Consider the following 23,186-nt stretch of genomic DNA (forward strand, 5'->3'; position numbering starts at 1 on the left):
TGTACCAAAACCAGGTTTTAGTTTGTGTGTGGTCCTTGTGCCCTCCTCTAAAAGGACAGACAGCAACCTCTTAACCCCTCCCCCACACAAAGCATATTCCTCCTCTGACATGACAGCAGCACAACTCCACCTCAAGGAGTCTGAAAACTATTACAGACCCACCAGCCATATAAAATGCAAGTCAGCTTACTTCTGTAAATAAAATTTATTTTTTATACAGGTATTTAATTTGCCCCAAGCAAAAGTCAGTCAGTATATATCATAACGGATGTTGCTGTCACAAATGGAAAGTTAAAACTCTCAGAGAACAGAGAAATCATGTCAGATCTGCCCCAAAGACACTGCAGGTGATAGCCACTGAATAAAGGCTCCATCCCAAATGGAACCCAGTTCCTTATATAGGGCACTACTTTTATTAGGGCCCCATAGGGCTCTGGTCAAAAGGAGTGCACTTACATAGGGGATAAGGTGTAATTTGGGCCGTGAACGCACCCTTCGTCCACCCGACAGGAGACCTCTGCATTTCATACCAGGACCTGACCTGGAAGGGGCTCCGTCTGGGCGCTGAGGAGTTCAATTTCCCCTAGGTACAGATATAGGATCAGCTTCCTCTCCACCAATGTTAACCATTAGTGGGAGGAAATACAAACTTCACCCTACACCGGCACTGAGTTGGGGTCAGCTTGCCTTAAAAAATAATACACTGAGGTGAAGTGATGAGAGGTGGACAGGTGCGTGTTGCTGTGCAATGGGGCAAGGAGGGTTAGGGGAACAAGGGTTGAGGGCTCATTTGCGCTGGACTGTTGTGAAGGGTGAGGGCATCTGGATGGGTGGTTGGACAGGCTGGAAGGAGGAGGGAACAGGCTTCTTTCGTGTGTCTGGAGAGGGCGCCTGGAGCACTGAGGGGAGGAGCTGGTTACGTTTGATGATCTGCAGGGCAAGCTGTGTGTTCCCTGAGAGAGGAGAGGGGGTGGGGGGGAGAAACACAAAGAGAGGCAGAGGGAAACGGTGAGATCATACACAGCTCTTAGTAAGGTCATAAGGTCCTGACCCCTGACCTTTCTACACTGGATAGAGGTTGACTGACAGCAGTAATGTGTCATCACTGCCTTTCTGCCAGAGTGTGGCATTCTACCTAGAGAATTCTAGAACTGGAATGTCAAGAGTTTGACATCAGTCTCAACACTTCCTGGAACCCCTCCCCCTTACCTCATACTATGCTAGAAAACAATAGTCAATAAGAATCTATAAAAGACAACTATCATAAGGGCCAGATTGGGAAACCTGAGGGCCCCACATCACAACTTTGCAGGTGGGAATGAGAACCCAGAGAGATGCCTCACCGTTCTGCAGCTCCAGGTAGACAGCCAGTAAGATGGCTTCAGGAGGAATCTCCTTGGTGTTCACCATGGAGGCGGCCTGGGAGAGAGGAACAGGTTCACAGACATCTAAACACAGTCATGTTTGGGATAATAACACATCTGAATGGTTTCAAGAGATAAGTATGTACTGTAGCTGTGGGCGTGTGCCTGCGAGTATGAACCGTACCTGATGCAGGCACTTGCGGGCCTTCTCGTACTCACTCCTCAGACAATAGGCACTGCCCAGGTTGAACAGCATTATGGCCCGGGCTGAGCTCACTGTGCTGGGGTAACACAGAGGAGTCTGCTTCCCTGCTGTACCAACACACAACACACCCTGTCAACACATGATGACTGGATGTCACCTCACACACAGATGGGGAGTCTCTACTGAGACTGCAGGGAGTGTGTTAGGTGATAGGTGTGTGTTTATATATATATACACACTCACATGACTCGACAGGCTCCAGATCCCCTTTATCTGGCCCTGTAAAACACAAACACACTATCAAACAGTGATCCAGTCATCATGTGACTCAGACATCAAACCACCATGTGGTAAAATGGATAGGTCATTTCAGTTAGGGAAGAATACTGGTTGGGGTGCTGTATTTTCCAGCAGAGCCATCGATTGGAGCTAGAGAGGTGGGTGTGAGGACTAACCTTGGTCCTGCTCGCTGGACAACACCCCCATGGAGACATCAGTGACATTCTCTGGGTTGAGGTGACCTATGGCCTCTGAGATCCGGTCCAGGGATATGAGGGCCTCTGCAGCATACAGGTGTCCCAGGAACCTGGAACAGAGAGACAGAGGATGCACCATCAGACAGAATCAGATGCATCATTGACTCACTAGTATTGGGGCTTGTTCATGGGGATGTGAACACAGCTAATTGTATATACTGTCAAAAAAGGTGATATACCGTAAAACTTCAATTAACAGCCCGGGCGTTAAATCACTCAACACAACACACTTCTTAGAGACAGGCTTCTATTTGAGCCAGATTCTTTGTCCTTAATGCGCACAGCTTTTGCATTGTTAATTGTTTAATTCCAGCATTCATTTGAATCCATTTCCTACACGAATGTGTTATCATTTACACACAGTCAGGTTTATTTGGTCTTATTATGCGCCTCTATAAAAATGTACTCATCTCCTTTATGACTGTGCATCTTCAGCAGTTCTTACTTTGTCCACTAGAGGGTGATCGGACAATTTTCTGTACTCCTAAAGTTGTGTTTTTGTGTTGGCCGTTTAGCTAGCAGTTATTAGCGCTTTCTTACTGCCGATAAAAACAGATGATTGCATTAATTGATTTTTTTATGTCACAAATCAAACATTAAACCTCGTAAACGATTAATGATAATCACGTAAACAGTTAATTTGCTGAAATGTCTGCGGTTGCCTGGCGATTAAATGGGACTGGTGGCTTTTTGATAATGAGTTTTACAGTATGTACAGGTGCGACCTAATATATTGGCACCCCTGCACTTTCCTTAAATAATTCTCCTATTCTCAAATAAATTTGACAAAGTTTTTTCCTCACATACATTGTTATTGGATTTAACATTGCAGAACCAATTTTAGTTTTGTAAACTTGAGCCAAGCTAAATTTACAATTTAGAAAATAAAGACCAACGGCATGGACAAAATGATTGGCACCCGGAACTGAAACTTGCACAGCCTTTAGCCAAGATAACAGCAGACAAACACTTGTAGCCATCAATGAACTTGCTGCACCTTTCTACTGACAATGTGGCCCCCTTTCAGCAGCAATCTGCTCTAATTCTTTCATGTTTGAGTGGTGCCCTCCACCTTCTGGTGTTTTCAGATCTCACCATAGGTTATGGATGCACATGGTGTGGTGACCAAAAGTTTATTTACTTATTTTTTAACTTATTTCAGAAGAAATACATTAACCCTCCACATTCTGTGGTGTGGAGGACAGCAGGAGACCCCCCCCTAGTCTGTCATTAACCCTTCACATTATGTGGTGAGGAGGACAGCAGGTTACCCCCCTAATCTGTCATTAACCCTCCACATTCTGTGGTGTGGAGGACAGCAGGATACCCCCCTAGTCTGTCATTAACCCTTCACATTCTGTGGTGTGGAGGACAGCAGGAGACCCCCCCTAGTCTGTCATTAACCCTCCACATTCTGTGGTGAGGACAGCAAAATGACCGCACCCAAATCTGAAATTAACCCTCCACATTCTGCGGTGAGCACAGCAGTGCAAACCAAGGAAGGAGGAGGGACTGACGGGAAGTCTGTGGTCATGAAGTCATTAACTGGTCTGAAGAGTCAAGAGGTCTGCTAGGGCCACATTACCAGTACCAGACGGTGAGTCATGTTAAGTGCAGTAAGCTTTGGGGGAGGGGGGGTAAGTCATATGGAGGTTAATGAAGTGATAACAAGAGGTGCATGGGTAGCGGGAAGGAGGGGGGAGAGGAAGAAACAGAAAGAGGTGTTGAGGGGAAAGGGGGAGTAAGGATGAAAGGCTAAGGGAAAAGGGGATAGAGGAATGAAGTCCATCTGGTGTAAGAGTTTATCTGAGTGGGGAAAGAGATAGAGAGACAGATGGATAGAGAGAGATGGATGGATAGAGGTCTTACTTGAGTGATCCAGACAGCTTGGTCTGGTGAAGGAGCTTCTCTGCATGGTTCAGGGCCATCAGGTTGTCTCCTAACACCAGGGCCACGTAGGCACTGCAGGCCAGGAGGGAACACCTAGAGACAACACCATAAAGGAGGACCCAGTCAGCACGTCCAGGACAACAACAGATCACACCAATCCTGCACTGGGAAACATAGTGGGTTGCATAACATTCAGATATGGGGGAAATTAATTCTATATTGAAATGAATACTAATTAAACAATAAATTTAGTTCTTTCAATTATTTTTCTTGGTTAAAGAAAAGTGCAGGCGGGGAGAGTCTGGACTTTAGTGGTCGTGTCCCTCCCAGGCCTCTCACTGGTTGGCAACAGAACACTCAGGGATTCCAGGAAATAAACCCAAGAAGTTGGCGGGACTGCTCGTAAACTTTCCCTGTGGGGTCAGCCCTTCATTCAGCACATCCTCCCCAACTCTAACCCCTCCCCAACTCTACCCCCTCCTAATGAAAAGCGGAAGGAAGGAGGGCAAGCTTTGTCCAATTAGTCCAGGGCAACAGAGACCCAGGAGGACCAGGGCAACAGAGAATGGAAAAAAGAAAGAAGGAGAGAGAAGGATTATTAACTGACTGGGGGAGACAGGAAGGGGAGAGAGGATTATTAACTGACTGGGGGAGACAGGAAGGGGAGAGAGGATTATTAACTGACTGGGGGAGACAGGAAGGGGAGAGAGGATTATTAACTGACTGGGGGAGACAGGAAGGGGAGAGAGGATTATTAACTGACTGGGGGAGACAGGAAGGGGAGAGAGGATTATTAACTGACTGGGGGAGACAGGAAGGGGAGAGAGGATTATTAACTGACTGGGGGAGACAGGAAGGGGAGAGAGGATTATTAACTGACTGGGGGAGACAGGAAGGGGAGAGGGGATTATTAACTGACTGGGGGAGACAGGAAGGGGAGAGAGGATTATTAACTGACTGGGGGAGACAGGAAGGGGAGAGGGGATTATTAACTGACTGGGGGAGACAGGAAGGGGAGAGAGGATTATTAACTGACTGGGGGAGACAGGAAGGGGAGAGAGGATTATTAACTGACTGGGGGAGACAGGAAGGGGAGAGAGGATTATTAACTGACTGGGGGAGACAGGAAGGGGAGAGAGGATTATTAACTGACTGGGGGAGACAGGAAGGGGAGAGAGGATTATTAACTGACTGGGGGAGACAGGAAGGGGAGAGAGGATTATTAACTGACTGGGGGAGACAGGAAGGGGAGAGTGGATTATTAACTGACTGGGGGAGACAGGAAGGGGAGAGTGGATTATTAACTGACTGGGGGAGACAGGAAGGGGAGAGAGGATTATTAACTGACTGGGGGAGACAGGAAGGGGAGAGGGATTATTAACTGACTGGGGGAGACAGGAAGGGGAGAGAGGATTATTAACTGACTGGGGGAGACAGGAAGGGGAGAGAGGATTATTAACTGACTGGGGGAGACAGGAAGGGGAGAGGGATTATTAACTGACTGGGGGAGACAGGAAGGGGAGAGAGGATTATTAACTGACTGGGGGAGACAGGAAGGGGAGAGAGGATTATTAACTGACTGGGGGAGACAGGAAGGGGAGAGAGGATTATTAACTGACTGGGGGAGACAGGAAGGGGAGAGAGGATTATTAACTGACTGGGGGAGACAGGAAGGGGAGAGAGGATTATTAACTGACTGGGGGAGACAGGAAGGGGAGAGAGGATTATTAACTGACTGGGGGAGACAGGAAGGGGAGAGAGGATTATTAACTGACTGGGGGAGACAGGAAGGGGAGAGGGATTATTAACTGACTGGGGGAGACAGGAAGGGGAGAGAGGATTATTAACTGACTGGGGGAGACAGGAAGGGGAGAGAGGATTATTAACTGACTGGGGGAGACAGGAAGGGGAGAAAGGATTATTAACTGACTGGAGGAGACAGGAAGGGAGAGAGGATTATTAACTGACTGGGGGAGACAGGAAGGGGAGAAAGGATTATTAACTGACTGGGGGAGACAGGAAGGGGAGAAAGGATTATTAACTGACTGGGGGAGACAGGAAGGGGAGAGAGGATTATTAACTGACTGGGGGAGACAGGAAGGGGAGAGAGGATTATTAACTGACTGGGGAGACAGGAAGGGAGAGAGGATTATTAACTGACTGGGGGAGACAGGAAGGGGAGAGAGGATTATTAACTGACTGGGGGAGACAGGAAGGGGAGAGAGGATTATTAACTGACTGGAGGAGACAGGAAGGGGAGAGAGGATTATTAACTGACTGGGGGAGACAGGAAGGGGAGAGAGGATTATTAACTGACTGGGGGAGACAGGAAGGGAAACAGAAAGGTCTGGGTAGAGAGGTCTCTCTTACCTGAGGTTTTCAACCTCCTGTTTCCTCAGAGGTGAAGATGGTGCTGCAGAAAGGAACTTGTCTCCTTCTTGACCCTTCCCACTGTCAAACCAACGATAAGGACGTTGGGGAAATGGAAAGAAAGATACTTCCTGTAAAGATCTTCTTCTATAAGAGGACATGGAGAGCTGAATCCTTGTTAATAGTCTAGAATCTTAACCACAGTGCTCTACAAAAATAGATTTGACAAGGCATGTTTTAGCACCAAGCCAATCTCAGGGTGAGATGAGACACTGACCTGCAGGCGTCGCTGTTCTCTGAGCCGCTCTCTGTGCTGCCTGACTGGCTGGTTGTCTTGGAGCCGTTCTCTGCCTTGTTCTCCTGCTGCTGGTGATCAGGGAGGAGGACCAGGCCGTTCCTCAGACAGATCGCTGCAAACTCCATACTGGCCACCGGAATGGCTGCAGACTGCCCATCACTACACACACCCACATTTAGGAGAGGAAAGAGTAAACCAAGAGGTTAATGGAGATATAGTAATCAACATCTTGAGTTGTCTCAAGAGTACCCTTTAATTTCAGCAATCACTACCACGTAAACAAATGTTTTAGCGCCATCTCCTGGACAGCACTGGTTAGGTCCATAGGGAGAGGGAAAACTGACCTGTAGATTGTGTTCTGGGTGGACTGTGATGCCAGGATGATCTTGCGATGGTAGCCCTGCCCAACGATGGCCTGAACGATACCCTTTTTACTCGGAAGACCCTTGTTGTCTTGTTCTAAGCTCTGGAAAAATAACAAAATGCTAAATTTGAATGTTGTTAAGTTTTATTTCACTGTAAGACAACAAGTGTGTGTGTTTGTGAGTGTGTGTTTTTAAAAATCACAACTCACACCCTTGTTGGCAGCAATGCAGCACTCAGCCAACCGTAACCAGAGGCCAGGGTTAGAGTGGTACACCTGCACAGCATCCATCAGACAGTCGAAAGCCGCCAGGGGACGGCCGATGTGCAGCAGCTGGATCCCACAGTTATACAGCAGCTCATAACGCTTGTTGGCTAGCAGCGCACACATGGGGATGCCCGAGAACTGCTTAGCTGGAAGGACAGAGAGACAACAGAGCTAGTTACGGTACAACGACAGGAGAAACATGTAGGACCAGTTTCCCAGACACAGATTAAACTAGTCCTGCACTAAGATACCATTTTGATGTCAGAATCTGCATTTAACATACTTTTAAGTCCAAGACGAGGCTTAATCTGTGTCCGAGAAACTGTCCTGTGGCTTTGAATGGCGTTAAACCCAGTTGTTGACTCACATTGCCCGTTCCCCGTCGCCCCACCGTCCCCCAGCTGTGCACACGTGTGGTCGTTCTCCTGCAGGGCCTTTTTGAAGTAGAATATACCTAGGTTGTGTTTTCCCATGGCAAAGTGTATGCAACCCAGATTGTTCCAGAACATACAGCGCACACATTCACCTGATGGTAGAAACAAACAAGACAGAACATTTAGCGGGAGTTCACTTTCATATAGGGAAGTGGTTCCCAAACTTTTTATAGTCCCGTACCCCTTCAAACATTCAACCTCCAGCTGCATACCCCTCCAGCACCAGGGTCAGCACACTCAAATGTTGTTTTTTTTGCCATCATTGTAACCCTGCCACACACACACTATATACATTTATTACACATAAGAATGAGTGTGAGTTGTCTGATACTTCCCATGAGCCGCGTTGTGACAAAGAGCTCTTATAGGACCAACACCAAATCAAATCAATAATTTAGCTTTCTTACATATAAACTTAATTTGTTAATCGAGATTAATGAAAAACTCACCACAAGTTAATGAGAAGGGTGTGCTTGAAATGATGCACATAACTCTGCAATGTTGAGTTGTATTAGAGAGAGTCCCAGTCTTAAATCATATTCCACACACAGTATGTGCCTGTATTTAGTTTTCATGCTAGTGAGGGCTGAGAATCCACTCTCACATAGGTATGTGGTTGCAAAGGGCATCAGTGTCTTAACAGCATGATTTTCCAAGGCAGGATACTCTGAGCGCAGCCCTATCCAGAAATCTGGCAGTGGTTTCTGATTAAATGACATTTTCACAGAACCGCTTGTTGCAATTTCGATTAGGCTCTCTTGTTCAGATATTGGTAAGTGGACTAGAGGCGGGGCATGGAAGGGATAACAAATCCAATTGTTTGTGTCGTCCATCTTAGGAAAGTACCTGTGTAATTGCGCACCCAACTCACTCAGGTGCTTCACTACATCACATTAGACATTGTCTGTAAGCTTGAGTTCATTTGCACACAACAACAAAAAAATCATACAATGATGGAAAGACCTGTGTTAAGACCTTGTTAATGCAGACAGAGAAGAGCTACAACTTCTTAATCATAGCCTCAATTTTGTCCAGCACATTGAATATAGTTGTGGAGAGTCCCTGTAATCCCACCTAGATTCAGATCATTCAGATCATCACCCAGATAGGCCAGTAGAAAAACTTTCGTCATCACCCAGAAAATGATGGTCAGTAATGAAAACTTTGCCCCTTGATAAAAAAAAAACATGCCAAAACTTTGCCAGAGCACTTCTGCATGTTGTAAAAGCGTTACATGGTCCCTGCCCATATAATATCATAATGCAGAAAATACACGAGAGTTCAGGGACCTTGCTTTAACAAAGTTAAACATTTTCACTGTAAGTGTCCAAAACGTCTTTCAAGCTGTCAGGCATTCCTGTCAGGCAGCAAGAGCCTCTCGGTGGATGCTGCAGGGTACCCAAGTGGTGGATGCTGCAGGAGCAAATGCTTGGATGCTGCAGTGTACCCACTCCACTATGTCTCCCTGTCATGGCTTTTGGATGCATCAGTGATACCAACACATCTTGATGCTGCACCAAAGTCCATTTGGATGCGCACAAAGCTGTCCAGCAAATGCTTTAAAAATATCCTCTCCTGTTGTCCTGGTTTCAGTGGTTTTGCACCATCAGTAAGGGGATGTAACACATTGACCACCAAAGTCCATTTGACGTCCAAAGCTGCCAGTACTTTGAAAATCATCCAGTTGTCCAGACATGGTTTGTACCAGGATGTCTTCCAGGCCCCCATAAACGCCATGTCTGTTGACTCATCCAGCTGTAACAGACATATACCAGGAGCTGTGCCAGACCTGCCATGTCTGTTGACTAATCCAGCTGTAACGCATATAATTCACTGGCTTGTATGCGAAGCAGTAATTGTTTCAAAACATCTCCTGCCATGTCACTGATGCGCTGTGAAACTGATGCGCTGTGTTGTTTGATGAAGGCATTGTCTGTAGTTTTGGGGGCCTTTTCCCTCAGCATTGTCCCAGATAATTCTTCCTACGGCCACGGATATAAGTCATCCACAATAGTATGAGGCTTGCCTGTCTGAGTCACTCGGATGCTTCTAGCCTGTTCTTATTAATGGTATCTGGTGCTTTTATACATGTCTTACTACTCAAAAGTCGTCTTTATTCTAGCTAAAAAACTCCTGTGTCTTATTTTTCAATTGGTCATGTTTCTAAATGTCTGGCAAGAGTGAAGGTTTCCCGCGAGAGAGTAACGGTTAATGTGATTGGATGTTCATTATTTCACTAGGCTACCTGTATTATTTCACTAGGCTACCTGTATTACTTGACTAGGCTACCTGTATTACTTGACTAGGCTACCTGTATTACTTGACTAGGCTACCTGTATTACTTGACTAGGCTACCTGTATTACTTGACTAGGCTACCTGTATTGTTTGACTAGGCTACCTGTATTGTTTGACTAGGCTACCTGTATTGTTTGACTAGGCTACCTGTATTGTTTGACTAGGCTACCTGTATTATTTGACTAGGCTACCTGTATTATTTGACTAGGCTACCTGTATTATTTGACTAGGCTACCTGTATTTGACATTGTGTTGTTATTTCACTGAACACTAGATGGTTTCATTTTATTTGTCATTGAAACTAGGCTACTCAAGAGCAGAAAAAGACCCTCACCCAAATGTATAGAGCCATTGGAAAAAATAAAAGCAGTTTACATGTTTTATTTTTTTTTTTTAAATTTGAATCACATTTATTTGGCGTACCCCCGACGGCATTGTGTGTACCCCAGTTTGGGAACAACTGATATAGGTAATACTCAATTGTGCTCTGTCGCTAACAGGACAGTCCTAACCCCTTTTCACAACCTGATCCATATAGTCCTGAATCGGATATATACTTTTACATTGTCTTTTCCAGCACAGTCCAACAACTATGTTGGATGTATAACCAGGTAAACAGGGGTCTAAACGTACCTGTTTTGATGGCCCCAGGGTGCTCTGCGATGTTGGAGCTGTTTAAGAGCTTCACTGCTTTGCGGTAGTTTCCTCTCAGGTACTCAAAGTTACTCTTGAGGAAGAGTGAGGAAGCAGACTAGTGGGAGATGAAGGAAACACAGGTTGACATGGAAACATTGACATTCTAGTCATTTAGCAGATGCTCTCATCCAAAACGACTTACAATCAGTGCATTCGACCGAAGCAGGGAAAGGTAGGAAGGGGATGTTTGGGAGAGAGCAGGTTGAGTAAGCCAGTTTAATAACCTGGTTCCAGATCATTTCGTGCCATCTTTCCAACTCCTATGGTCATCGTCACGCCATTGACCATAAGAGTTGGTAAGACAGCACAAACAGAAACCAGGCTAGTTTAGTAATGTGTTTAGCAACGCAAACATCATGACTCACATTCCCTGCTGTGTTCATCACAGACTTGATCTCCCTTTTGCAGGCCTTTGATGACTTCATCTGAATGTACGCTCGCACTTTGTACTGTGGACGGGAAGAACGACAAGTGTGAAACAAAAGCAGCAAAACAAAAGCTGCTTTTCCATCTTCATTTCCTCCACCTCAGGAAAAGGATTGGTGTTAAACATACCTGGTGCATTTTGGATTTTGCCGCTTCGATCATGCCAATGAACTCTGCCTTCTGGTTCCGACCATCTTTGTTGGCGCTGTTGACACTCTGCAATATCAAGATAGACACCAACGTTTGAAAATAACCACATTGCATTAAGAAAATAGACTTCAAATGTCTTCTCATAGTAAGTGAAGTTGAAAACCATTAGTAAAATAGCCTGCACTCAGATGTAATTTTTGTCTGCCCAAAAAAATACCTTACTGAGGTTATGCAGTTACGCTAGTTACATGGACACCCAAAGTAGGTGTGTGTTGTGTTTGGTTCTAAAGACACCTTTACACTGACCCAACATTGACCAACGCTCTAACATTTGCCAGCAACTGCCAAATCACACCTATTCAATTCTGTGTTTGTTGATCAATGTTGTGTCAGTGTGTAAGCGCCTGAAGTATATTTTAGTAACCTGTCCTCCAGTAAGCTCCCTGAGATTATCCTGAATGAGGTCTGCTGCCTCCACTACCGGGTCCCTGTGAATGTAGAACTTGCACTGTGCCTGAAATATTACCTGGACATGACAGACAACCTCAATGTGAGTACACACGCAGCAGCACATCTTTGCCGTCAACACAAGCACCTTACAGTTGCCACTAATAATAACATATCTGCTTAGGAAGAACAGTCCTTTGTCCAAGAGGTGGAAAATAACATTCAACATACATGAGCACAGTAACAAACATCAGAACATCATGGGTCAAAGTCAGAAACATGACCCCGAGAATGGTGCATGCTAGCACACCCCTCTTTAGAGGGACACGTACCTCCCCTTTGCCGTTCTTGTTGTTTCCCTGTACAGACAGTTTCTCCAACACAGCAAGGAGATGGAGGGCCTTCTCTGGCTGGTACGTTAGCAGGTACAGATCCACCAGCAAGAAGCAGACCGCCAGAGCAAACTTCTCTTCTAGGACAAATAACACCATCAAGCCATGCTAAACTGTTGGGCTGCAAAGGCTGATTCATCAGGAACATTGCCAGTTGCTGTGACTAAGTGAGTGTGTGCGTGAACTGTGTAGTCATGCAATACATTTCAATGTTTGTGTTCTCTGACAAGAGCTTATAGTCTGACAAATACGACTGTCCATATAAAAACACCAAAACCTACCAAACGGCTCCAGAAACTGGTACAGCCTCTCTCCAATAGCAATAGCTTCGGAGTACTGTCTCATGTGGTAGTGAATGATAGCTTGATTGTAGTAGAGAAGACTGTTTTCTACATCATCCAAACCATCAATATCCTCCATTGAAGTGTGAACCTTGATAGACAAAAAAGATGCATGAATGTTAAGTATTAGCCAACTTAATGAACTATTGTGTGCATCTGTGAATATATTCATCAAGAATCAAGACATTTAAAACAGGAATCAACGATACTAGAATATGTTTAACATTTATTTGGCGTGTCATTGAGAGACTGGATAAAAGGTTTCAACGATAGTCACCTGGTTTTTCATTGCAATAAGAGTCTGCTTCAGGGTGCATGTGGTGGTTTGGCCACTCTTGTAGAATTCAGCTATTGCTTTATTCAAAGCAATCTTGTAGTCCTCCTTGTTCAACTCTTGCAGCTTCCCAAGATGTTTCAAAGATTCCTCATAGTTTCCAGCCTGTGAGTAAACAAATTAAAATCAACAAATGTAACAAACGAACTTGTGAATAGTTGCATCAACAAACGTAAACAAACATTGTAAATCAGATAGGTTTGACAAATGGAGTTGTAGCCAAGTTGGCCAACTCCGTAGGATAGCAAACTGTTGATGGTAAATAAATGCGACGTTACCGTAAACGCCTCCAACGCATTTGCAGCTATTGCTTTTTCTTGGTCTGAAATCCCAGGGGAAAAAGTGTTATCATGCTTGACTTAATAAAAAAGATTAAAATATACGGCCCATTTAGCTAGCTAATAATGACAACTGTTTGGCCATAACATAATGTTAAAACAAGCTAGTTAACGTAAGCTAGCTAGGTCCAAATTCTGGTGGGCGTGTGTTGACAGTTAGCATTCATGACACGCAAGTCAAGATTGTTGACATGACAAGTTTGGGAACTAGCTAGCGAGTGCATAGTTAGTCAAGTGTGTCAATGTTGGCACACGTGACACAATTAACTACTAACTAACTAGCCAACTAAATAGTTGTTTATTGGCATGTTTAGATAGTAAATATCAATTCATAGCGAGTTAGCTACCAACGCAGCTAGCGCAAGGACACTGGAAGGATAGCTAGCTAGCAACACTGGCGTTTGCTAATATTAGCTAGCTAACAACCGAAGGTTGGTTAAATGTAAAGCCCATGTAATGCTGGTGGATGATTAAAACTAGTGTTTGTACTAGCTAGCTATCCGTACATAGTTAGCAAGATAGAAATAACCGCGTTAGCATACCACTTTAGTTAACAAATATTAGGTAGCTAGCAAGCTCGTCACTCTCCCACCTGTGTTGTTATCTGCCATTTCGGGGATCTCGTGCTTTAATTGATGGAAATGCCCCAGCCAGAAGGTTTACTAAGATAAATAATGGGACAAAACGATTCGTTTACTATGTTAGCTAGCCAAGATGATAAATTTAAGTACTCAGCTCGTTCGTAACTAGAACAAGATACCCGAAATCTGACCGCTCTCAAATGCTTTTTTTCAGTGTTCCGCCATTGAAATGACGCTGAAGTAAACAAATCTGAAAGAGGGGCAGCTGGTGACACAGATGCCTGTCAACACACATAAATAGTACCATCTACCGGTACGGAGGGAAAATTCAAGAAAAGTGCCTTACTCAAAGCCTGGTCCCTATCCCATACATCAAATAATGTGATCACTCTCACTGTAAAATAAATAATCCTGCGTATTAATTTGCATTACCGGGTTATCAGAAAACATACATGATCTGCCGAACTTAATAAAAAACCAAAGCTAATAAAATATTTTGCATCAGGTTTCAATAACTCGTATCCCTAACTTTTCTCCACATGGTGGCAGTAAATTATCATTATTGATACATGATGATGCCCCGCAGAGTGGTAAGTAAGAAAGTCAGAGAAACAAAAATAAAATATAAAGTAGGCCTGATCGTTTCATTGCTTCGCTTCAAAATCATGCATATTTGACACCGGTAAAATGTTGTTTACAAAATGATGTTATCTCACTATAAAAAGGCTGCACTATACTGTTGTGAAGCTCCAGGAAGGACAATATAACTAACAAAGTAAACCAATTGTGTACTGCAGGCTAAGAATGAAAATCAATTAAGCATCGTTACAGAATCTCTCTCTCTCCATCTCTCTCTGTCTCATCAAAAAGGAAGTTAATAAAAAAACTAATGGCTTTTTAATTGTATTTCACTCAGACAATTCCACACAGTCTGTGGTTCTTTGAATAAAGGACCCAGAGTAAGATCGGTTATTTGGCAAAGTCAAAAAGAAATAGAAGATGCTGAAAGATGTTTGAAACCCAGGAGAGACTTGGCAAGAACAGCTGAAATATGCAAAGGAAACAACAGTCCATCAATTCATTAACACATGAAGGTCAGTCAAGCCAGAAAATGTCAAGAACGTAGAAAGTTTCTTCAAGTGCAGTCGCAAAAACCATCAAGCACTATGATGAAACTGGCTCTCATGAGGACCGCCACAGGAAACGAAGACTCAGAGTTAGCTCTGCTGCAGAGGATAAGTTCATTAGAGTTACCAGCCTCAGAAATTGCAGCCCAAATAAATGCTTCACTGAGTTCAAGTAACAGACACATCTCAACATCAACTGTTCAGAGGAGACTGCATGAATCAGGCCTTCATGTTTGAACTGCTGCAAAGAAACCACTACTAAAGGTCACAAATAATAATAAGAGACTTGCTTGGGCCAAGAAACACGAGCAATGGACATTAGACCGGTGGAAATCTGTCCTTTGGTCTGATGAGTCCAAAATTTGTGAGACGCAGAGTAGGAGAACGGATGATCTCTGTATGTGTGATTCCCACTGTGAAGCATGGAGGAAGAGGTGTGATGGTGTGGGGGTACTTTACTGGTGACACTGTCAGTGATTTATTTAGAATTTAAGGCACGCTTAACCAGCATGGCTACCACAGCATTCTGCAGCGATATGCCACCCAAATGATTTCCGCTTAGTGGGACAATCATTTGTTTTTCAACAATATAATAACCCAAGACACATCAAATCAAATGTTATTAGTCTCATGCACCGAATACAACAGTGAAATGCTTACTTATGAGCCCCTACCCATACCACGCTGCACCTTGGTCCTCTCCTTCCAACAGCCATTACAGAACAATATAACCAAGTACAAAGAGCCAAGGACAAAGACAATATTCCTTTTCAAATAAAATAAAATTGTATTAGTCACATGCGCCGAATACAAAAGGTTTAGAGTGAAAATGCTTACTTACGAACCCCTAACCAACAATGCAGTTTAAAACAAATACAGATAAGAATAATAAGGAAAAGTAACACGAAATGAAAGAGCAGCAGTAAAATAACAATAGCAAGACTATATACATACCGGTACAGAGTCAATGTGCAGGGGCACCGGTTAATTGAGGTAGTATGTACATGTAGGTAGAGTTATTAAAGTGACTATGCATACATGATAACAACAGAGAGTAGAAGCGGTGTGGAAGAGGGGGAGGGGGGGCAATGCAAATACTCTGGGTAGCCATTTGATTAGATGTTCTGGAGTGTTATGGCTTGGGGGTAGAAGCTGTTTAGAAACCTCTTGGACCTAGACTTAGCGCTCCAGTACTGCTTGCCGTGCGGTAGCAGAGAGAACAGTCTATGACTAGGGTGGCTGGAGTCTTCGACAATTTTCCGGCCTTCCTCTGACACTGCCTGGTATAGAGGTCCTGGATGGCAGGAAGCTTGGCCCCAGTGATGTACTGGGTCGTTCACACTACCCTCTGTAGTGTCGTGCGGCGGGAGGCCGAGCAGTTACCATACCAGGCAGTGATGCAACCATGCTCTCTATGGTGCAGCTGTAGAACCTTTCGAGGATCTGAGGACCCATGCCAAATCTTTTCAGTCTCCTGAGGGTGAATAGTTTTTGTCGCTTCACTCTTCAAAACTGTCTTGGTGTGCTTGGACCATGTTAGTTTGTTGGTGATGTGGACACCAAGGAACTTGAAGCTCTCAACCTGCTCCACTGCAGGCCCGTCGATGAGAATGGGGGCATGCTTGGTCCTCTCCTCCAGGTTGTGTAAGGGCTATTTGACCAAGAAGGAGAGTGATGGAGTGCTGCATCAGATGACCTGTCTTGGTTTGGGATGAGTTGGATCACAGAGTGAAGGAAAGCAGCCAACAAAGTGCTCAGCATATGTGGGAACTCCTTCAAGACTGTTGGAAAAGCATTCCAGGTGAAGCTGGTTGAGAGAATACCAAAAGTGTGCAAACCTGTCATCAAGGCAAAGGGTGGCTACTTTGAAGAATCTAAAATCTAACATATTTATTTGTTTAACACTTTTTTGGTTACTACATGATTCCATGTGTGTTATGTCATAGTTTTGATGTCTTCACTATTATTCTACAATGTAGAAAATATTACAAATAAAGAAAAACCCTTGAATGAGTGTGTCCAAACTTTTGACTGGTTCTGTATTTCAAAGTTTAAGATGTGTACCAAATAATAACTATCTTGATTCAAGCATAAACATTTTAGGATTTTTTTTTCCATCAACAAATTAGTTTGAAAGTGAGTGATAACAATATGGAACATTTGTAATATTACTCTGTAGAATCACTGAGATCCCAATTATACAGTCTCAGCACACTGATGGCTGTGTGTGTATGTATATTACCAGTGGGAAATGCCTGTATTCCTTGTTCCTGGAGTATTCTAACCTATGAGGGTCTCATCCTGTTCTCACTATACAAGCTCCAATTTACCAATGAGAGAGGGCCAGCAGACGGTGCATGGGGTTAGATTCATATGCAGCTCAGCTCTGCAATGTAGTATATGGTTAAACCCACAGATTTTTGAGTTGTTTTTCATTGTTTCTCTTTTTTTTAAACCTTTATTTAACTAGGAAAGTTAGTAATTAAGAACATATTCTTATTTACAATGACGGCCTAGGAACAGTGAGCTAACTGCCTTGTTCAGGGGCTGAACGACAGATTTTTACCTTGTCATCTCAGGGATTTGAACTTGTAACCTTTCAGTTACTGGCCCAGTGCTCTAACCACTAGGCTGGTTTGACTGGGGGAAGGTGAAAGGGTAAAGGTTCTAATTTACAATATTTTTTCCCTCTCAATCCTGAAGAATACTTTTCAATGAAATGTCAAAGTTAACTCAGACACTCTGTCAGGTATAGATGTCACACAGTAGTGGATGTAATTGTGAAAAGGTCAATGGAAGAAGTAACATAACAATATGATCAAGCTGTGCTACGGACTGGGGCCATTTTTTACTAATATCTGACACATATTTGACACATACTGTCTACTTTCTCAAAGGTGGTGGCTATATGTTTTCACTCACAATCCCTCACAAAACAATTTTCATTAAAATGTCAGACAATATTGTATAAATTCTTAAAAAGGAGAGCAAAGAAAGGTATGAGGACAGTCAAAGGAGAATATAACAGGGCAGTATCTCCTAAAACTGCCGCACTTCTCCTGAACTTCTGACTTGAAGGAAATGATGACGCTGAGACAGAGTGATAAACGACTCAGGTTCAGGTGGAATTGTGATTGACTGTGAGAATGGGAAAGGATGACGCTGAGACAGAGAGATAAACGACTCAGGTTCAGGTGGAATTGTGATTGACTGTGGAGAATGGGAAAGGATGACGCTGAGACAGAGAGATAAACGACTCAGGTTCAGGTGGAATTGTGATTGACTGTGAGAATGGGAAAGGATGACGCTGAGACAGAGAGATAAATGACGACTCAGGTTCAGGTGGAATTGTGATTGACTGTGGAGAATGAATGGGAAAGGATGACGCTGAGACAGAGAGATAAACGACTCAGGTTCAGGTGGAATTGGGATTGACTGTGAGAATGGGAAAGGATGACGCTGAGACAGAGAGATAAACGACTCAGGTTCAGGTGGAATTGTGATTGACTGTGGAGAATGGGAAAGGATGACGCTGAGACAGAGTGATAAACGACTCAGGTTCAGGTGGAATTGGGATTGACTGTGAGAATGGGAAAGGATGACGCTGAGACAGAGAGATAAACTACTCAGGTTCAGGTGGAATTGTGATTGACTGTGAGAATGGGAAAGGATGACGCTGAGACAGAGAGATAAACTACTCAGGTTCAGGTGGAATTGTGATTGACTGTGAGAATGGGAAAGGATGACGCTGAGACAGAGAGATAAACTACTCAGGTTCAGGTGGAATTGTGATTGACTGTGAGAATGGGAAAGGATGACGCTGAGACAGAGAGATAAACGACTCAGGTTCAGGTGGAATTGGGATTGACTGTGAGAATGGGAAAGGATGACGCTGAGACAGAGAGATAAACGACTCAGGTTCAGGTGGAATTGTGATTGACTGTGGAGAATGGGAAAGGATGACGCTGAGACAGAGAGATAAACGACTCAGGTTCAGGTGGAATTGGGATTGACTGTGAGAATGGGAAAGGATGACGCTGAGACAGAGAGATAAACTACTCAGGTTCAGGTGGAATTGTGATTGACTGTGAGAATGGGAAAGGATGACGCTGAGACAGAGAGATAAACTACTCAGGTTCAGGTGGAATTGTGATTGACTGTGAGAATGGGAAAGGATGACGCTGAGACAGAGAGATAAACTACTCAGGTTCAGGTGGAATTGTGATTGACTGTGAGAATGGGAAAGGATGACGCTGAGACAGAGAGATAAACTACTCAGGGTCAGGTGGAATTGTGATTGACTGTGAGAATGGGAAAGGATGACGCTGAGACAGAGTGATAAACGACTCAGGTTCAGGTGGAATTGTGATTGACTGTGAGAATGGGAAAGGATGACGCTGAGACAGAGAGATAAACAACTCAGGTTCAGGTGGAATTGGGATTGACTGTGAGAATGGGAAAGGATGACGCTGAGACAGAGAGATAAACTACTCAGGTTCAGGTGGAATTGTGATTGACTGTGAGAATGGGAAAGGATGACGCTGAGACAGAGAGATAAACTACTCAGGGTCAGGTGGAATTGTGATTGACTGTGAGAATGGGAAAGGATGACGCTGAGACAGAGTGATAAACGACTCAGGTTCAGGTGGAATTGTGATTGACTGTGAGAATGGGAAAGGATGACGCTGAGACAGAGAGATAAACGACTCAGGTTCAGGTGGAATTGTGATTGACTGTGGAGAATGGGAAAGGATGACGCTGAGACAGAGAGATAAACGACTCAGGTTCAGGTGGAATTGGGATTGACTGTGAGAATGGGAAAGGATGACGCTGAGACAGAGAGATAAACGACTCAGGTTCAGGTGGAATTGGCATTGACTGTGGAGAATGGGAAAGGATGACGCTGAGACAGAGAGATAAACGACTCAGGTTCAGGTGGAATTGGGATTGACTGTGAGAATGGGAAAGGATGACGCTGAGACAGAGAGATAAACGACTCAGGTTCAGGTGGAATTGGGATTGACTGTGGAGAATGGGAAAGGATGACGCTGAGACAGAGAGATAAACTACTCAGGTTCAGGTGGAATTGTGATTGACTGTGAGAATGGGAAAGGATGACGCTGAGACAGAGAGATAAACTACTCAGGTTCAGGTGGAATTGTGATTGACTGTGAGAATGGGAAAGGATGACGCTGAGACAGAGTGATAAACGACTCAGGTTCAGGTGGAATTGGGATTGACTGTGAGAATGGGAAAGGATGACGCTGAGACAGAGAGATAAACTACTCAGGTTCAGGTGGAATTGTGATTGACTGTGAGAATGGGAAAGGATGACGCTGAGACAGAGAGATAAACTACTCAGGTTCAGGTGGAATTGTGATTGACTGTGAGAATGGGAAAGGATGACGCTGAGACAGAGAGATAAACTACTCAGGTTCAGGTGGAATTGTGATTGACTGTGAGAATGGGAAAGGATGACGCTGAGACAGAGAGATAAACTACTCAGGTTCAGGTGGAATTGTGATTGACTGTGAGAATGGGAAAGGATGACGCTGAGACAGAGAGATAAACTACTCAGGGTCAGGTGGAATTGTGATTGACTGTGAGAATGGGAAAGGATGACGCTGAGACAGAGTGATAAACGACTCAGGTTCAGGTGGAATTGTGATTGACTGTGAGAATGGGAAAGGATGACGCTGAGACAGAGAGATAAACAACTCAGGTTCAGGTGGAATTGGGATTGACTGTGAGAATGGGAAAGGATGACGCTGAGACAGAGAGATAAACTACTCAGGTTCAGGTGGAATTGGGATTGACTGTAGAGAATGGGAAAGGATGACTATTTTATGTATTTGGGCACAGGTGAAATTTAGACATTCTGTCTAAGTGAAACATCATTACCAGTTTTAACAAGAAAACGAGGACATTGAAATGAAGAGCTCAAAATGTACAAAAATATGATTTAATCTGTTTACGTCAGTTCTTGAGATAAAGTGGCTCTGTTGATCTGGTAATCGATTCCACTGTGATTTGGAGCAGAGGATCCTAGGTAACTGCTTGGGGTGCACAATCAATATCAAATCAAAATCAAATCCAATTTTATTGGTCACATACACATGGTTAGCAAATGTTATTGCGACTGTAGCGAAATGCTTGTGCTTCTAGTCCCGAAAGTGCAGCAATATCTAACATGTAATCTAACAATTCCACAACAACTACCTAATACACACACACCTAAGTAAATGATGAAATAAGAATATATACAAAAAAATATATGGATGAGCACTGACAGAGCAGCATAGGCAAGATGCAATAGATGGTATAAAATACGGTATATGAGATGATATGAGATGATATAAGATGATATGAGATGAGTAATGCCAGGTATGAAAACATTATTAAAGTGACTAGTGATCCATTTATTAAGGTGGCCAATTATTTGAAGTCTGTATGTACTGTAGGCAGCATCCTCTCTGTCTTTGTGACGGCAATCAAACAGTGCCTTAATGATAGCTCCCCAGAGACTATCATCACAACTCTGAGACCAGTCATTGTGGATGCTACCGCACCATTGAGATGTGGCAAGTTAGTGACAACTAGCCTGGCTAAACCAGACTGAACACTGTCCTCAACATTTTTTCACTTGAAACAACACTAAAATATAGTGAAATCAGCTTGGATGCCAAGCTAAGGGAAGCCCCCTCTAATTATGGCAGAGATGGAGGGTTGAACTGTACTATGGAAGTGGTCTCCTAAGGACAGTAACTTACTTTTTCATTTAGCAGACACTCTTATCCAGAGCTACTTACAGGAGCAATTAGGGTTAAGTGCCTTGCTCACGGACACATCGGCAGATTTTTCACCGAGTTGGCTCTGGGATTTGACCAACCAGCGACCTTTCGGTTACTGGCCCAAAGCTCTTAATCGCTACGCTACCTGCCGCCCCATACCCCATCCAATTCAATTCAGGATATCCCCAGTGTTAGAATAAATTTAGACCCAGGACAGCTCTGGGGGTTCAATCATGGATGCTCAGGTGTACAGTACAAACTTGTGTCAGGTAAAATTGTCCTACTGTCACGCCCTGACCTTAGAGAGCCTTTGAATGTCTTTATTTGGTTTGGTCAGGGTGTGATTTGGGTGGGCCTTCTATGTTCTGTTTTCTATGTTTTTGTATTTCTATTTTTTTGCCGGGTATGGTTCTCAATCAGGGACAGCTGTCTATCGTTGTCTCTGATTGGGAATCATACTTGGGCAGCCTTTTTCCCTTTTGTCTTTGTGGGAAGTTGTCTTTGTTAGGGGCACTATAGCTCTTGTAAGCTTCACGGTCGTTTTTGTTATTTCTTGTTTTGTTTGCAACATTTTACTAAATAAAGGAAAATGTACACTCACCACGCTGCACCTTGGTCTTCCTTGAACGACGTCCGTGACACCTACCCTTGTCACGGTACATCCTGCTTCAGACAATGTGTGACTATCAGGATATTAGATTAACGAGAGCAAATAACACATTGACATATTTCAATTAAGATACTCTGGCCAAGCTTGGCCTGCAAGAAGTGAACGCTTCTTGTTGTAATTTACAATCTAAGCAATTATATAGAATGACTGTAATTTGCAATAGACAAGGAAGTCATTACGGAAAGGAGGTGAAGCTTTTATTGGGCCCAGAGGCCCTTTGGACTGCACAGACACACATCCTACCCCGGAGAGAACCTGTGCACAGCTCTGGCCATTAGGATAAAGTGTTCCATTAAAACGCATGTCGGCTTAGAACAAGGGAAAGTGATGTATCTGCTTTGTCCAATCATATCGGTCTGTGCTTCTCCAAGGGCATGATGTGCAGACACAGACAGTTGCTGTTTGATAGAGGCTGTTTCTAGCCCTGTTGACTGTATTGTCATTAGGGTGTCCACATGTACTTTCCAGGGCTGTCCAATTTTAACAACACACCCTGTCGTGACCTGCTGAGCCAATAAGAGAAAGAAGCACAAACCTACAGAGGAATATTCTCAGGGATTCATTGAGCAATAGGCACGGATGGCTCCTCTTCTACAAGCTCTTCATGTCCTGAATTAGGTTGTGGAGATTTGAGGACAGGTCATAGGTCATACTGTAGAGATAAGGCGTTGCAAACACACATGGTCCTAGTTCTTCATAGTAAGTATTCACCATAGCCAAAGTTGTAAGGGAATGCAATTCCTTTGAGTGAAAAATATAGTTTTTTGTACATTATTTGATAAAGTTGCTTGTTTACCGGCAATAGGTGGGCCCTGCCACCTTCAACAAGGGGTAGCGGTGAGTACAGAGCTACACTGAGGCTTTGTAAT

The 23,186-nt window shown here is 43.9% G+C and overlaps 1 protein-coding gene across 6 annotated transcripts; it reads right to left on the reverse strand.

Moving 5' to 3' along the window:
• Nucleotides 1-186: 186 nt before the first annotated feature.
• Nucleotides 187-13,954, reverse strand: cnot10 (CCR4-NOT transcription complex, subunit 10). 6 transcript variants are annotated; one of them, XM_064946654.1, is made up of 20 exons: nucleotides 13,741-13,954; nucleotides 13,089-13,132; nucleotides 12,754-12,915; nucleotides 12,417-12,567; nucleotides 12,076-12,212; nucleotides 11,721-11,822; nucleotides 11,276-11,362; nucleotides 11,086-11,169; nucleotides 10,658-10,775; nucleotides 7,578-7,820; nucleotides 7,238-7,440; nucleotides 7,008-7,129; nucleotides 6,643-6,822; nucleotides 6,366-6,446; nucleotides 3,975-4,088; nucleotides 2,025-2,155; nucleotides 1,813-1,848; nucleotides 1,549-1,676; nucleotides 1,344-1,419; nucleotides 187-953 (listed from the first exon to the last, which is right to left on the reverse strand). In XM_064946654.1, the coding sequence occupies exons 1-20, from the start codon at nucleotides 13,757-13,759 to the stop codon at nucleotides 787-789; spliced, it is 2,385 nt and encodes a 794-aa protein (XP_064802726.1). In that variant the 5' UTR covers nucleotides 13,760-13,954; the 3' UTR covers nucleotides 187-786. The 6 variants fall into 6 exon arrangements, with proteins under 6 accessions (XP_064802726.1, XP_064802727.1, XP_064802725.1 ...); XM_064946655.1 differs by having other exon boundaries at nucleotides 7,662-7,820; nucleotides 12,076-12,215; XM_064946653.1 differs by having other exon boundaries at nucleotides 12,076-12,215.
• Nucleotides 13,955-23,186: the final 9,232 nt, after the last annotated feature.

This window comes from Oncorhynchus masou, chromosome 29 (genome assembly GCF_036934945.1).
Source record: "Oncorhynchus masou masou isolate Uvic2021 chromosome 29, UVic_Omas_1.1, whole genome shotgun sequence".
In the NCBI taxonomy this organism is placed as follows: Eukaryota; Metazoa; Chordata; class Actinopteri; order Salmoniformes; family Salmonidae; genus Oncorhynchus; species Oncorhynchus masou.